This window comes from Populus trichocarpa, chromosome 6, assembly GCF_000002775.5.
Source record: "Populus trichocarpa isolate Nisqually-1 chromosome 6, P.trichocarpa_v4.1, whole genome shotgun sequence".
NCBI lineage: Eukaryota > Viridiplantae > Streptophyta > Magnoliopsida > Malpighiales > Salicaceae > Populus > Populus trichocarpa.
Window position 1 is genome coordinate 12,301,354 of NC_037290.2, and position 14,219 is coordinate 12,315,572.

Genomic DNA, 14,219 nt, shown 5'->3' on the forward strand with positions numbered 1-14,219 from the left:
TATTGTAGTAAAATGAACAATCATTTATTATAAATAAATAAATAAATAAATAAATAACAACAATCACTTAAACTTTGATATTCACATTTTTGTAGCACCCACTTAAACTCTTAAACTTTGATATAAATATAAATATATATATTTCACACCCCACTAGAAACTTTCTTTTATAGCACCATAATTGTTGTTGCAAACACCACTATAGAAGAAATTTTGATTTTAACCGTACTTCAAAACATCATAGGTTTTTTTTTATTAACATAATTTATAGATTATGGTCTCAATTTTTATATCTAATTTAATAAACATAAAAAATAAGACTGCATTATTGGCGCCCTTTATAATTTTAAAAGGGACTTCTATCGTGTATAATTTTATTTATCTATTAGAAATAAAATACTTTGAATGTTCTACTTTTTAAATATTATAATGTGAATGCTATATTTTTTTTTTTAATATTTTGAATATAATTCATGGAAATAGAGCCATTAATATAGTAATGTTTCACACAACTTGAATAATCCATATGCAACACATGTGCCTAAAACCAGTACTTAAAAAGTATAAACAAATCACTAATCGATTTGAAAGAGCACTTCACAACACTAATAGATGATCTTCCCAACATCATTTAGTTCTTTAGTTGATATTGAAAAAAAAAAAAACTATCTAAACTTTTCAAATTTAAAATGTTTATGTAGAAAGTGGTTGTATTTTTCATTAAGATGGAAAATAATGATGGAAAAAATCAGTAGAGGGTGTTTGCATTTTTAACTAAAAATCATAGGATTAAAATTTTTCTAAAGACCGTATTTGGCAAACACGCCTTAAAAACAAAATCTTGCATTTTTTCTTTGATAGATTTCTGGCGCGCCAAACACGTCTTTAAAAAAACTGATGAGCTCAGTCTAACCATATGGGGTGGGCTTCCTAGCCTAGGTCCAAAGCCCAAAAACAAATCCCAGAATCAAAACGTAAGTTATGAAAATGAAAAGGCGAAAGAAGTTTGAAATTGTTGAAAAACACGAAGACCAAGCAAATAACTCATAAACTAAATCAACGATAAAGACCAAATTTCATCAATTGAAAGGCATAGAGAGATAGAGCATGAAAGATCGAGATAAAATAATATATCCAAGTGGAAAGACATGTTGTATATTTCATGAATCGAACCTAACAACTTCTAACCCTAACTTAGGTGTTCAAAGTTGTCAAAGATTAATTGATCCAAAAAAAGCAATCAAAGGACAAATTAATAGCAAAGATCAATTGATCCAAAATAAGTTATCAAGGAACAAATTAATGGCAGAGAACACTCATATATGAGTCTAAGCTTTGATCAAAGCATACAAGATGGACCAAAATTACAGTTTATATGAAATAAAAAATGTCAGTTATGAACATTCAACCTAAATCCAGAAAAAAAACCCATTAAATTACCTAGAAAAAGCTTATACCTAGAAACTAACCTAAACCAAAGAAGCAAAGTATAAACCTATCAAAACTAACCTAGGCATGCCTAACTTGACCTACTTAAACCATAAAATACTAAAAGAAACAAGAAAAAAAAAAGTTAACATAGTAGCTCAACCAAATCACACCCTAAAATTTTCAGTAATGCATTTCCATTAACAAAAACACTATTACATCAATTTTGACATTTGTTTTTGATCATCTTCAACATGTACAAAAGATAGGATAACCCTAACATTATATCAAAGAGTAAAATAAGACCATAATCTAATCATAACAAACACCAAGTTATTAAATCAAAACAAAACCAAGTGATCAACCTAAATCTCAAAACATCAAAACAAACATTTAAACATGCTATCTTCAACATATCAACAGTCTTAAATCATTAAACCATGCATTTAAATATATCTTGAACATATATTCCAAAATATGTATATTGGCTTAAAACATGATTAGATATATTAAAACACAAATATTGTCCATGAAACTACAACTAATCATAATAGATGCACAATAAACATTCGGACAAGAATTTGAAAAGCATTTAAAGAGAGGGGGTATGCTCATTGAGTTATACCTCCTCATTAAAGGTAAGTGTATACTGGTCGGTCGTCGAAACCACCAAAATATAATTCTGACTTAACTATCATAAGCAAAATAAATTTGTAGTATGATCGTGAAAACCAGATCAAACCTAAGGGAAATCTCGTTTAATCTTCCTACAATATACTGAAATGAGAAAAAACATGGGATTTGAATGGAAAATTCAAGAAACAATAATTCCAAAAATAATAAATTTATATGTCGTTAAATCAGTTTAAGAGTTTACACATCTATTTCTAAAAATTTGTTGATCATCGAAGTAAAATAAATATTATTTCATGTCAAGCAAATAAATTTGATATCCCTTAAAGCTGAGGAAAATCAATGTGATTACAAGTACATTAATTAGGAAAAGCTCTCTAATCAATTTCTTACCACCAAGCGATTGTAATATTGAAAGCATTTTTCATTCAATCGGCAGTAGTCTTAGGAATAAAATCCGTGCATTTATTCTAAGCAAAAGTTCTAAAGCTTGACAATTTAACTTAGTTTATTCTTCCCTAATAAATCAAGATGAGAGTTGCAGCAATCAAATTAATTCTTTTGCTTCTTACTCTAGTTCCTAACAACAATTACGGATTGAAAGAAACTAGAAAGCATACATGTCATCTTAAAACAATTCAATAAGCTTGAATAACAATTAATAGCATAATTCTGACCCTGTTTAACATGCCATCTCTTGAACTGAATTTAGGAGTTTAGTTCATAGTTTCTGGAAAATTAAAAAAGCAGAGAAGAAATGAATGTTTTTTTTTAGACCCTGTTTCAGTTGTGTTTTGCTCTATCTATCCTCTCCATTGACTGCTAAATTTCTTTAGGATTATTAGGCTAATTAGAAGTCTTCATGATACTTAATTCTTTCCTTCTTTATCTGGTTCTTAAGGTTGGATAAGTCTCTCAGAATTTGTGTTAAAAATTGACTCTGCTGCTGTCACAACTCTACTGTAATTTCAATTCTGCTGCAACTTAGACTTTGTTTCTGACTTGGTTTCTTGCAATTTTCGACCATCCTAGCTGTATTAATTCATTCATGGCATGTTAGAGGCTTGATATGTATCTTTCTTGGGTCCTAAGGCTTGCCGTTTTTATGTCAGACTCTCAGATGTAGTGAGATGCTCGGCACCGTTAGTTTCATGATCAGATCAGGAGACCCGTCTCATTCTTTAGATTGCATCTAGATTTTGGCATTTAAAACGATTTTATCTGACTTGGAGTACTTATGAAAGTTGTAGTCCTAGATGTGTAGATAAATTTGGGCTTTTGAATCGCCTGATTTCGATATTTGAAGCTCATGATATTTCCATTTAAATATCTAGTCTAAAAGTAGAGAATCCTGTTGCGAGTAGAATTCTGTTCCGAGTTTGCTGGTCTCATTAGAGATCTAAATGAGATTGGATGTTTGCCCATAATACCTTTTTGGAAAGCTTGACATGTGTACTTCAACTTAGATAAAACCCACGTTCTCATTCGGGAACTCTAACGTGGCAAAAAACCTGTCACAAGAAGTTAGGTTCAAAACATAAAATGCAAAATTTCTTATCTTTAGTAATTAATTCACAAAGTCTTTTAGGCATGCCAGCTCATAAAAATAACTTTCAATAAACTCAAAATATATTTAAAAACATATTGTAGAAGGAGTAAAAACATATGTATATTTTGCACTTATCACATACCTTTTAGGACCAGGACTATAATCGCAACGAAAATATTTTTCTGGTTGGTTGCACCCCAAAGTGGGATAGAAATGTATTATGGTTAATAACTAGAAATGCAAGTTTCTTGTATATGAATTATATTGTTCAAAATAACAAATGTTTTATACTTTCTATGTCTTAATTCTTTCAAAGATGGGATAAGTTTATCATTCCTAGTGCGATAACTATTTACTTTAGAAGTAATAAACGTCTTTTTAGTGCCACAACATATTTTACCTTGGAATGGATCAACATGTTCTTCCTAGTTCAATTGTATTTTTCTCTAAGGATGAAATAGACACTACATCAGCAACGAGGATGGATACGGTCTCTCTAGGGCGCAAGCCTCTCAAACCTTTCAAAGATGAGATGAATTTACCCTCCCTAGTGCAATAACACATTTACTTTGTAAGTAATGAATGTCATCATGGTGTTATGTCACATTTTACATTGGAAGAGATCAACATGTTCTCCCTAGTGCAGATACACTTTTCTCCAAGGAAATGATAGACATTGCATCAATAATGAGGATGAATATGGTCTCCTGAATGCACAAGCCTCTCAAACTTCCAGAATAGGATGGACTTACTTTCTCTAGTGTGATAACACATTTACTTTGGAAGTAATGAACGTCTCCCTAGTGCTATGACATATTTTACCTTAGAAGGGATCAACATGCTCTTTTTAATGCCATACACTTTTCTCCAAGGATGAAATAGATAATGCATCAATAACGGGGATGGATACGATCTCCACAAGGCACAATCCTATCAAATCTTTCAAAGATGGGATGAATTTACTCTCTCTATTGCGATAACATATTTACTTTGGAAATAATGAACGTCTTCCTAGTGCTACAACACAGTTTACCTTGAAAGAGATTGACATGTTCTCCCTAGTACTACGCCACATTTTACTTTGAATGGGATAAACATTACATCGGCAATAAGCGAACGCCTACAAATGATATCCCTTCTCAGTTCCTAGAAGGCAGAACCATCATAAACCTTACTAAGGTTAGAAGATTCGTCGCTAACCATTAGAAATGATCTTCTAAATATGGGCGTTAGACTTAGAAATAATCCCCTTAGTATAGGCGTCAAACCAAGAAATGATCTTCTAAGTATAGACGTTAGACCTGGAAATGTTTAACTAAATATGGGCAATGAACCCAAACAAGAACTCTACACAAGGACTCTAAACTCGTGAAAAACAATATGAAGATAAAAGAATTATATTATAAAAGAAATGATGTACATGAAAGATGAATACATATATATATATATATAAAAGGGATCTAAAAATCCAACTTAGGCTCCTAAGCTAGATACTCTTTTCGCTAGGTTACATTGACCCTGACTAGGAATACATCTGTGAAATCAGGGACTGAGACTAGATGGAAAGTCGCGTTGAAATCTATTTGCATTCCATTTGAAAAATTAAAGAAATACATGTTGGACATGACAAGGAAAATCTTGTCTCCCACCATCTTGGTCAAAGTTGTCAAACCCCTGAAAGATTATTTGAACTCCTTAGAAGAGTTCCTTAAAGCCTCAAACTTTGTTTGGAAACGCTGGGCTTCTTTCCTGACAGTAGTAAGCTCAACTCGCAAACTAACTTGGGAGGCCCTAGTTTCAAGGAGCTCCTGCATCAGGGGAACCACCTAGTTGTAGAAGGCCTCAAATATTTTTTCCTGGAACTCAACTCAAGGGCAAGGCCTTGTGTTTGGTCCTTCAGTGTGGTATAAACCACGTCAATGCTCCGCAATTTGGCCTCTACAACGAATTTTTCCCTTACAGTCATTCGAATAGGAAGTCAGGTTTACTTCTTCCCTAGATAAGGAAAGATAACAACCCTCAGCTTCTACGGGGCTTATGACCCCTTTGTTGTCTTCAAAGAGGTAGGGTCCTTAAGAGCAAGGACTTTTCTAATGACGATGGAGGAATCTCTCCTTCCATTTTCACCTTTATCTCCATCAGTGGCACGAGACAAAGACCCTTAGGCAAGCTCTTTATAGGAGGTTCTAATAACGCATCTCCTTCTTCTTCAGCTATTAGTCTTGTAGGGATAAATGAAGGTTAAATTCTGAAATGATGCGATAAAGAAACAAAATGGTAGAATGGTTTTATACTTACAAAATAACGTGGTAATATCCCTTGGCCATTTTGTCAACTTCATAGTTAGTGTGGGTCAAATTCAGGGGAGGGACCCTTTAGTAGAGGGAACAACCTTAGATTGGTTGCAATCCTTCTCGGCGATTGATTGTTCTAGTATATCTTATGACCAACCATCTCCCCTTCAATTTATTTACATGCATTGGCTTCCTAGATAACATTTTTTTATATTGTCATTGGTTCTATTAGCAAAGGTGAAGAACCATCGCATGTTGTTGCTATAATCGGTCTAGTGACCAATTGGTAGCAAATCATAAAAACATTTACCATGGGCTCAAGCCCAACCATTTTATATAATTTTTTGAAGGAGGACATGATTGTCCACCTGTTGGGATGTAGCTAGCCTGGACCCAACTGGTAGTAGCTGGACAAATCTCTCATAAATCCTTGGATAGAAAATGAGTATCCCATCATATACATGTAGATGAGGGCGATAATTTCAAAATAACCATAGAAGGTTCCCAAGGTTAGTTGGTTAATGCGATCATTAGGGTGAGGCACTTGGGCTACATACTCATCAAGTTAGTGACAAGCCATGAATCCTATGTTTGTAGTATATATGTTGTTAGGGACGTCGTCGTTACAGTTTGAGGCAACCTCATTCTTTCTTGAAAGTTTCTAGTAGGGGCAGAAGATGGACTCTTACGAGGGGATATTCTCTCCTCCTCCTTACTAGAGAAGGTCGTCAATGTGGCACCCACTCTTACTCTGGGACCTAATCTGAGGGACCTATATCCCTTGTTACTCCTTTTAGGTTCTGGTTTAAACATGAACTCCTTGTCAATGGACGTGACACATTTTTTTTTATAGATGGGTCTAATGTTTCTGTGCTCCATTAGTTCTGATTAAAAAAGAAATTTTTGGAAAGAGGTCTTATGGATGGCTATATGAGTTTTTTCTTAGATTAAAGAATAGGTGACTTAGGGTTTTTTATGCGAGAGTAGTTTTTTCTTTCAGAAATAAAAAAAAAAAGTAAAAGTGAAAGATAAGTAAAATCAAGAGCGATTAAGGTTATAAAGAAAACATCCCTTCATCTTCACCATTGGATAAAAAACCTTTCATATCACCATATATCTCAAGAAGACTACTTAAATACTACATTGAAAACCAGTTGTCTTTTCATTCCTCGAGTCAAACCTTCTTCCTGTAAAAAAAAGACACATGGACTTGAGGATCCCAATAGTGTCATGAGAGGTGCACACATTCTTATGGAAAAGATAAAATGGTCCCATATACTGCTGATAAATGCTTTTCAAAATCTGTTTATGATACCTAAAGATTTGGGGGGCTATTGATGGATCAACATTTATTATTTTTTGTTTGTGTGGGACTGTCTTTCAGAAGTATGGACAAATACAAGGTTATAACCCACCATCTTTAGGCTTAGCCAAGCACTGAACCCATATATGTGTGGGTTTGACGAGCTACCGGACCTACCATCTCCGGGCTCAACCAGGCGCTGAGTCTAGACGTGTATGAGTCTGGCAAGCTGTCAGACCCACCATCTCTCAATGTCTATAAGTCTAGAAATCTATCAGATCCACTGATGCTAGGCGTATGCTCTCTTTAACTCTATAACCGTGGGTCAAAAATATTTTATCCCAACTAGTTAAAGATATTTCTACCCTGATAAGTCAGAAATATTTTCTACAATAACAAGACAACGATATCGTAAGAGACTTTTTATCTGGACAAGAAAAAAATATTTTGCTAATACGTCAGGAGAGACCTCATGGGTCATAAAAAAAGAAGAAAAAGATAACCTTCCGTCAGGTTCAATTTTTTACTCTTTATTTTTCAATGGCAGATATATTCTAAAAAGCTATTTTTTCAAAAGTATAATTGATTTCCCTCTGAACTGATACTAATTTAATTGTTGGAGAATCCCTAAATAATAAAAAGAGGACCTGCAAAAAGGATCTTTTACAGGTAATAAGCATGATTTACCAGTCACTTCGCCAAGAAATGATGGATCATATTACTAGAACCATGAGATTAACAATCTTATCCTAGGCCTCAACTTGGCCTTGAAGCCCATGAGATAGAAACGAACTTCAACACACCCATGTCAGAATATTATTTTCAAGTTAAAAGTTTAAACACCAGTATTAGTAGTAATATAAATCAATTTTGGGATTTTAACCAATATTTTAAAAATCTAGGTTGATAAAATTCTTTGACATAGTATTAAAGTTTTAAAATCTCATAAATTTTATTCTTCTAATTATAATTAAATGTAAGAAAATAATGGGTCAATGTTAGTTTCAAACTTTTAAATTAAGATAGCGTTTTGAAAAGTAATTTTATATTACTCGCACAATTAAATTAATTGATATTTGGTTACCAAAGTTACACAATTAAAAAACCATTTCAATTTAAAATTTATGTATTTTGAAAGATGTCCCAAAAATAATTTCTACTTCCATTTCTCTAAAAAAATACATAAACTTCACCTATCTTTTTTATAGCGAAGCCAATATAAAAATACATTTTATAACTGGCTAACTAAACCAATAAAATTGTTATGTAATCATTTTTTGTTTATATATTTTTAATTATTATTATTAAACTTTGTTGGGCTGAGTAAGTCAATCCGATAATCCTCCAATGCAAAGCCTGACCCGAGATAAGTTTATTATTAAATTGGGTTGAAAGTTGATCCGTTTAAATTTAGATAACTTAGCAGGTTAACCTACAATCTAATTTATCTAACCAAATATAATTGAGAACGTACTAAATCAACTCCAATAATTTTGTTTTTTTTAATTTTTTTCCAAAACAAAATTAATTCAGTTTTTTTTGACTTCATGTCCAAATAACATCGTTTCTTTTAAAAGTCCAGAACAACTTGTTTTGATAAAGATGCGGGTTGACTTGGGAATTGACCCAGCCACCCAGCTACCCGAGCCTTGAATCGGGTTAAATCTCAGGTAGGCCTAGGGTCTAACTCTGACACCTGTGCAACATTCTTCCTTTCACCCCAAGATCCAAAGAAAAATGGACAGATAGATTCACCCAACACAAACATCAATGTTTTTTTTTGTTTTTCTATTTCAAATCAAATCGTAAACAAACAGCTCCTCACGGTCACCGCAAAAGAGAGAGAGAGAGAGTGAAGACTGTTAAATCAAAACGATAAGAGCAACAGTAGGAAATGGTGTCGTACGTGGGTGTGTTGCTGTACGGAGTAGGAGGCATAGTGGTAGCAGGGATGGCTTTGCTTGTAGCCTTTCAAGAGAAGCTTGTCTACGTCCCGGTGTTACCCGGTCTCACTAAATCCTACCCGGTCACTCCTGCCCGACTCCGTCTCCTTTACGAGGACGTTTGGCTCCGATCCTCCGATGGCGTCCGCCTTCACGCGTGGTTCATTAAAGTACTCCCTGAAAGCCGAGGTCATCACTCCAATTACTTTCGGTCATTCATTTATTTCTTAAATCTCAGCTAGGGTTTAAATAGGCGGACATGAAATTGGAATTTAATTTAGAGTAAAGGATTATTATTTTTTAAAATTTAATTGGGATTAGGTTTAGTTTAAATTTGAACGTGTCATTTCTTTAGTTGCGTTCATGATAGTATAAATTCCGAAGCTCAGAAATTAGTTTTGATGGTTTTGCAGGTCCGACTGTCCTGTTTTTCCAAGAGAATGCTGGAAGTATCCTTACCATGATTCACCATCATAAGTATTTGTCCTGTATTGGGTTCTTTCAGCTTTAAGTTTTTTTTACTTATTGGCTCTCTGAAACTAGAGGCCTTAACTATTAACCTTCAGACATTGCCCATCGTCTTGAAATGGTCCGCATAATGATTCAGAGGTTGCAGTGCAATGTGTTCATGCTTTCATATCGAGGGTATGCATTTGCTAACCATTTTTCTTTTTGTTTATATTTCTGTATTCTTGCTGCTTGTCTGATTGAAAACAAATGCTTCGTCATTTCTTTTATCTAAACAGTTATGGAGCAAGTGATGGATATCCTTCGCAGCACGGAATCACAAAAGATGCTCAGGTGTGTTGTTTTCTTGGCCCTGTCACCTTTATCTCCCAATGGTTACATGCGTAGACTATAGCTTTGTTCTCAGTCCTTATATGCTTTTCTTTCTTTGGGTAGGCTGCTTTGGATCATCTTTCACAGAGGACTGACATTGACACATCTAGAATAGTCGTGTTTGGGCGGTCACTTGGGGGTGCAGTTGGGGCTCTGCTCACAAAAAACAATCCTGATAAGGTATTGCTCCAGATAATTCTATTAGTACCATATGCTGTTTATTTATGTAGTTTAAAATCTTGTTTATGTTTTTTCCTGAATAATTGAACAAGCTTTTACTAATCATGTCATGCGGTTTCATGTATTTATGTAGTTTAAAATCACTCGTATTGTGCTTTTAGGTTCTCATAAATTTTGATGATACAGTCTCTTGGTATTCATCTTGTTGCAGATGCTATTGTGATGGCTAGGACAGTTCTTTATTCTTCTCCTTGTATTTTGCTTTCATCTTGCATTTCTTTCCAGTTTAAAATATGATAATCTTGATATGCTATACCTTCATTTTCTTTTTCTCCCAACTAGTCGTTTCATCGACATGAAAGAAACCAAATAAAGAAGGTGATTTGTCCAAGCTCACTGCAATTCAATTAGCACACTTACGAGTTACTATTTATCTTTGTTACTGTTTATTGGAGTTATTGTAATTTATTCACTTTCCATTTTGGAGGTCCTCAGACTATATTTGTGAGTATTAATTTGTTTTTCACCCCTTTTTTTTCTTGTGTGTTTGTCGTCATCTTTTATCTGGTCTATCCTTTCAGGTTGCTGCATTGATCCTGGAAAACACTTTTACATCCATTCTGGACATGGCTGGAGTTATACTGCCCTTCCTAAAGTGGTTTATTGGAGGCACGAGTTCAAAAGGGCCTAAACTTCTTAATTTTCTTGTACGTTCTCCATGGAGTACCATTGACGTTGTTGGCCAGGTGAGGTTAAATGTCAGTGGAATCTCAAGCTTTTCATTATTGACTATTTGTGAATGCAAAGCACTTGTGCATATGAAAACGAGTGGAAGACCATGTCAATCATTTGTTGCCACCCAGAGGACATCATCTATATCTTCTATTATTCGAGAATATATATTTGGAGTTATAGGCTGGATGTGTCCCCTGCTTCTCTTTGGTTTGTGGAAGAATTAAAGTGCATGTGCCGATCCTGTATGATTTGCTTATATAACACAGGTTGTTGAAGTTGAACTAGCTATTTTCAGAATTGCGTTTCTGGAAATGGCAATTACAGTTCGGTGACTCTTTTCTACTTTTTGTTTTTTGTAATTTCCTCTTTCGATGTGTCACTGTTGGATTGACCTTCTTAATGCAGATTAAGCAGCCAATTCTTTTCCTTTCTGGATTGCAAGATGAAATGGTTCCTCCATTCCATATGCAAATGCTCTATGGTAAAGCAGCTGCTCATAATAGAGAATGCGTCTTTGTGGATTTTCCTAATGGCATGCATATGGACACTTGGCTTGCTGGTGGTGATCACTACTGGAGAACTACCCAGCAGTTTCTTGAAAAGCATGTTCCAGAGATAAAGGAACATGATTCATCCCATGATGACAAAGGTGATTCCTTTTCTTCTTGAAATCTTATGAAATTATGTCTGGAAAAAATCCCCTTTCATGTAATAACTAAAGAAAAAACTGGGATCTGATTATATTTGATGGGATGGACTTTGCCTCTGGATTTGGGTTTTTCTAGTCTTCTTCTTCTACACCATTTGATGTTAACTTTCGCACGACCCATGGTTTGGATTTTTAGCCTTCATGAGAGAGCCTGCAAAATCTCTCTAGCTTTTCCTTTTTTGTTGCGCTTGATGACCATTACAGCTAATTTCTTGTAAACCAAAGATGATCTGTCAGTTTTCAAGCTCTATACTTTGATGGTCCGATAAGCTTGTATTCAATTGATAAGTCTTTTTTTTCTTCCACAGGCACTTTCATTGTATATGAAGACACTGTTTACCTGAGAAAAACCACCTGATGCTTATCCTTTACAGCCTGTTTTATGTCGTGTTAACTCTTATACATTTCCATGTTATTATCATATCATACCTGTCTTATGATAGATGTGGAATAGCCAGCTCTAGAATCTGAGTTGTGGTGAAGATTCTTATCACTGCTGTGTTGGCCCAAGCTCAATACTCTCTACTCACTTCTTGATGAAGATTTTTATATTTCTGCTTCCAGATATTGAGGGGAGGTGACTTCATTTAGAATTTTGAGATGTTATAAATTGGCTCAGGGCAGCACCTCGAACTCAAAAGTATTGGTACCTGTACTCTGTTTTTTCCGTGAAGTTGCAGAGAGTAAAAGCACTTTGTGGGTTTGCTCACTGAATAGTGAAATCAGTCCAAAGCATTCTGGTTTTCTCAGAGAATTTTTGTTGGTCTCACAAGCCTCAGCAGATGTTCAGAAAATATGAATGCCCACTGGTATAGTGTACACCATCCTGATATACATCTCCTTAGCTAGTAAACTCCGACGACCTGCTGTGATTGTATGAACTAAGAAGTCTCAGAAAATTGAAATAAATTATCGGAGTTCAGATGCTGGACTGGTTGCATGTTTCCACAAATCTGGGTGTTTTTAAGTTTCCTCAATGCTAATTATTTATATTGTTTGGACTTTGGAGGCACCTATCTTAACCTGCGCACTTGATCACTAGTTTAGGGTTCTCCGCTAAAGGTCCATCTATAAAGAGCCAAGGAGACTAGTTGATTAAGAACCAGCTTGTCCAGTGTGGTTACGATTGTTTTTTAAATAATTTTTTTTGTTGAAATACATGCTAATGATGTTTTTTTATTTTTAAAAAATTATTTTTGACATCAGCATATTAAAACGATTCAAAACATATAAAACATATTAAATTTTAGCAAATATATATATTTTAAATTTTTTGAGAATGCGGTTTGCACCGCGTTTCCAAACGGTTTTTAATAGTAGTTTATCAATCTTTTATGAACTTTAATTATGTTAATTAAGAACTTTTATGGCATTGCAATGCTTGGTTTTATTTTCCAGTTAATTAAAAAAATAATTTTTTACTTTTTTAAATTTATTTCTAACATAATATGTTAAAATTATTTAAAAAAAAATTAATTAAAAAAATAAAAAAAGTTTTAAATATATTTTTTAAATGAAAAAACAAACATACCCTGAAACACAAAAACTATAATTTGGAAGTCCACGAGGCAGGTTAATATCGCGTCAACTATAATAGAGTCAGCTGTCGGGGCCACCCAGAACAGCCAGCCCTTAGTTTGATACTGCGACAGTAGTTTTTTTTAAAAATATTTTTTATATTAAAATATATTAAAATAATATTTTTTATTTTTAAAAATTAATTTTTGATATTAGAATATAAAAAAATAAAAAAAAGTAATTTAAAATAAAAAAAATTTAAAAACACTTTTAAAAAGGAAAACAAAACTGTATGTTTTTTAAAAAGCAAACAATCATGACACGTGTATGACAGGTACGTGATCTTCAATCACCGTAAAGCAAGATGGCTCTTGATTGAGATCTCGTACTCTTCTCGCTCTTTGATTCCCACCTTAATTCACTGGTGAGAGAGAGAGAGAGAGAGAGAGAGAGAGAGAGAGAGAGAGAGAGAGTCCATCAAAGCACAGGGATTAGAAAACCACCCCAGCTCACTTCAGCATCACCATTTAATTCTGGATTTGGATTCAAGAAATCTGTGTGCCCGCGGCTGTGTCTGTGAGCCCAAAAACATCACATCATGGATCCTCCAGCCGAGGTCTGAATGCGACGTGGATAACGAGAGCCTCTATCATCCACGTCAAACTTGTTTTTTTTTTTTGTAATTGATTTATAAATTTCATCGACTCGTGGGCTGCAGAGAAAGGCAGACAGGATCTAGTTTATACTTTATATTGAACTCGGCTGGTGAATTCACCTCAATTAGATGTCTCAAAAGCTAGCTTAGGCCCTGTATGTTTGTAGGAAAGTAGTTTTTTTTTGGAAAGTGAATTTCAGGGAAAGTGAATTCCGGGAAAGTGTTTTCCGATGTTTGGTAATGTAATGGAAAATAAGTTGGAAAACACTTTCCAGTGTTTGGTTATGTTATGGAAAATGAGCTGGAAAATAACTTATTAATGTTTTATTTTTTCAAGTTTATTAAAATAATAAGGAACAAATCTTACAAATTAAAAAGTTGAATGAGAATGAAATTGAAATTGAAAAAAAATATAATTTCATAAATTATCTC

General features: G+C 34.0%; 1 protein-coding gene across 3 annotated transcripts; it reads left to right on the forward strand.

Annotated features, from left to right (window-relative positions):
* Positions 1–8,802: 8,802 nt before the first annotated feature.
* LOC7497593 (alpha/beta hydrolase domain-containing protein WAV2) lies at positions 8,803–12,566 on the forward strand. 3 transcript variants are annotated; one of them, XM_024604590.2, is made up of 8 exons: positions 8,803–9,339; positions 9,564–9,599; positions 9,717–9,795; positions 9,897–9,951; positions 10,054–10,170; positions 10,752–10,916; positions 11,311–11,554; positions 12,179–12,566. In XM_024604590.2, the coding sequence occupies exons 1-8, from the start codon at positions 9,102–9,104 to the stop codon at positions 12,193–12,195; spliced, it is 951 nt and encodes a 316-aa protein (XP_024460358.1). In that variant the 5' UTR covers positions 8,803–9,101; the 3' UTR covers positions 12,196–12,566. The 3 variants fall into 3 exon arrangements, with proteins under 3 accessions (XP_024460358.1, XP_024460359.1, XP_002308271.2); XM_024604591.2 differs by having other exon boundaries at positions 8,899–9,339; positions 12,058–12,566; XM_002308235.4 differs by having other exon boundaries at positions 8,900–9,339; positions 11,923–12,566.
* The last annotated feature ends 1,653 nt before the right edge of the window (positions 12,567–14,219 follow it).

Coding starts and splice junctions, on each gene's coding strand:
- LOC7497593 (XM_002308235.4), top strand. CDS start 9,102: ATGGTGTCGTACGTGGGTGTGTTGCTGTACGGAGTAGGAGGCATAGTG. Junction 9,340..9,563: donor AGTACTCCCTGAAAGCCGAG/GTCATCACTCCA, acceptor ATGGTTTTGCAG/GTCCGACTGTCCTGTTTTTC. Junction 10,171..10,751: donor CAAAAAACAATCCTGATAAG/GTATTGCTCCAG, acceptor CTATCCTTTCAG/GTTGCTGCATTGATCCTGGA.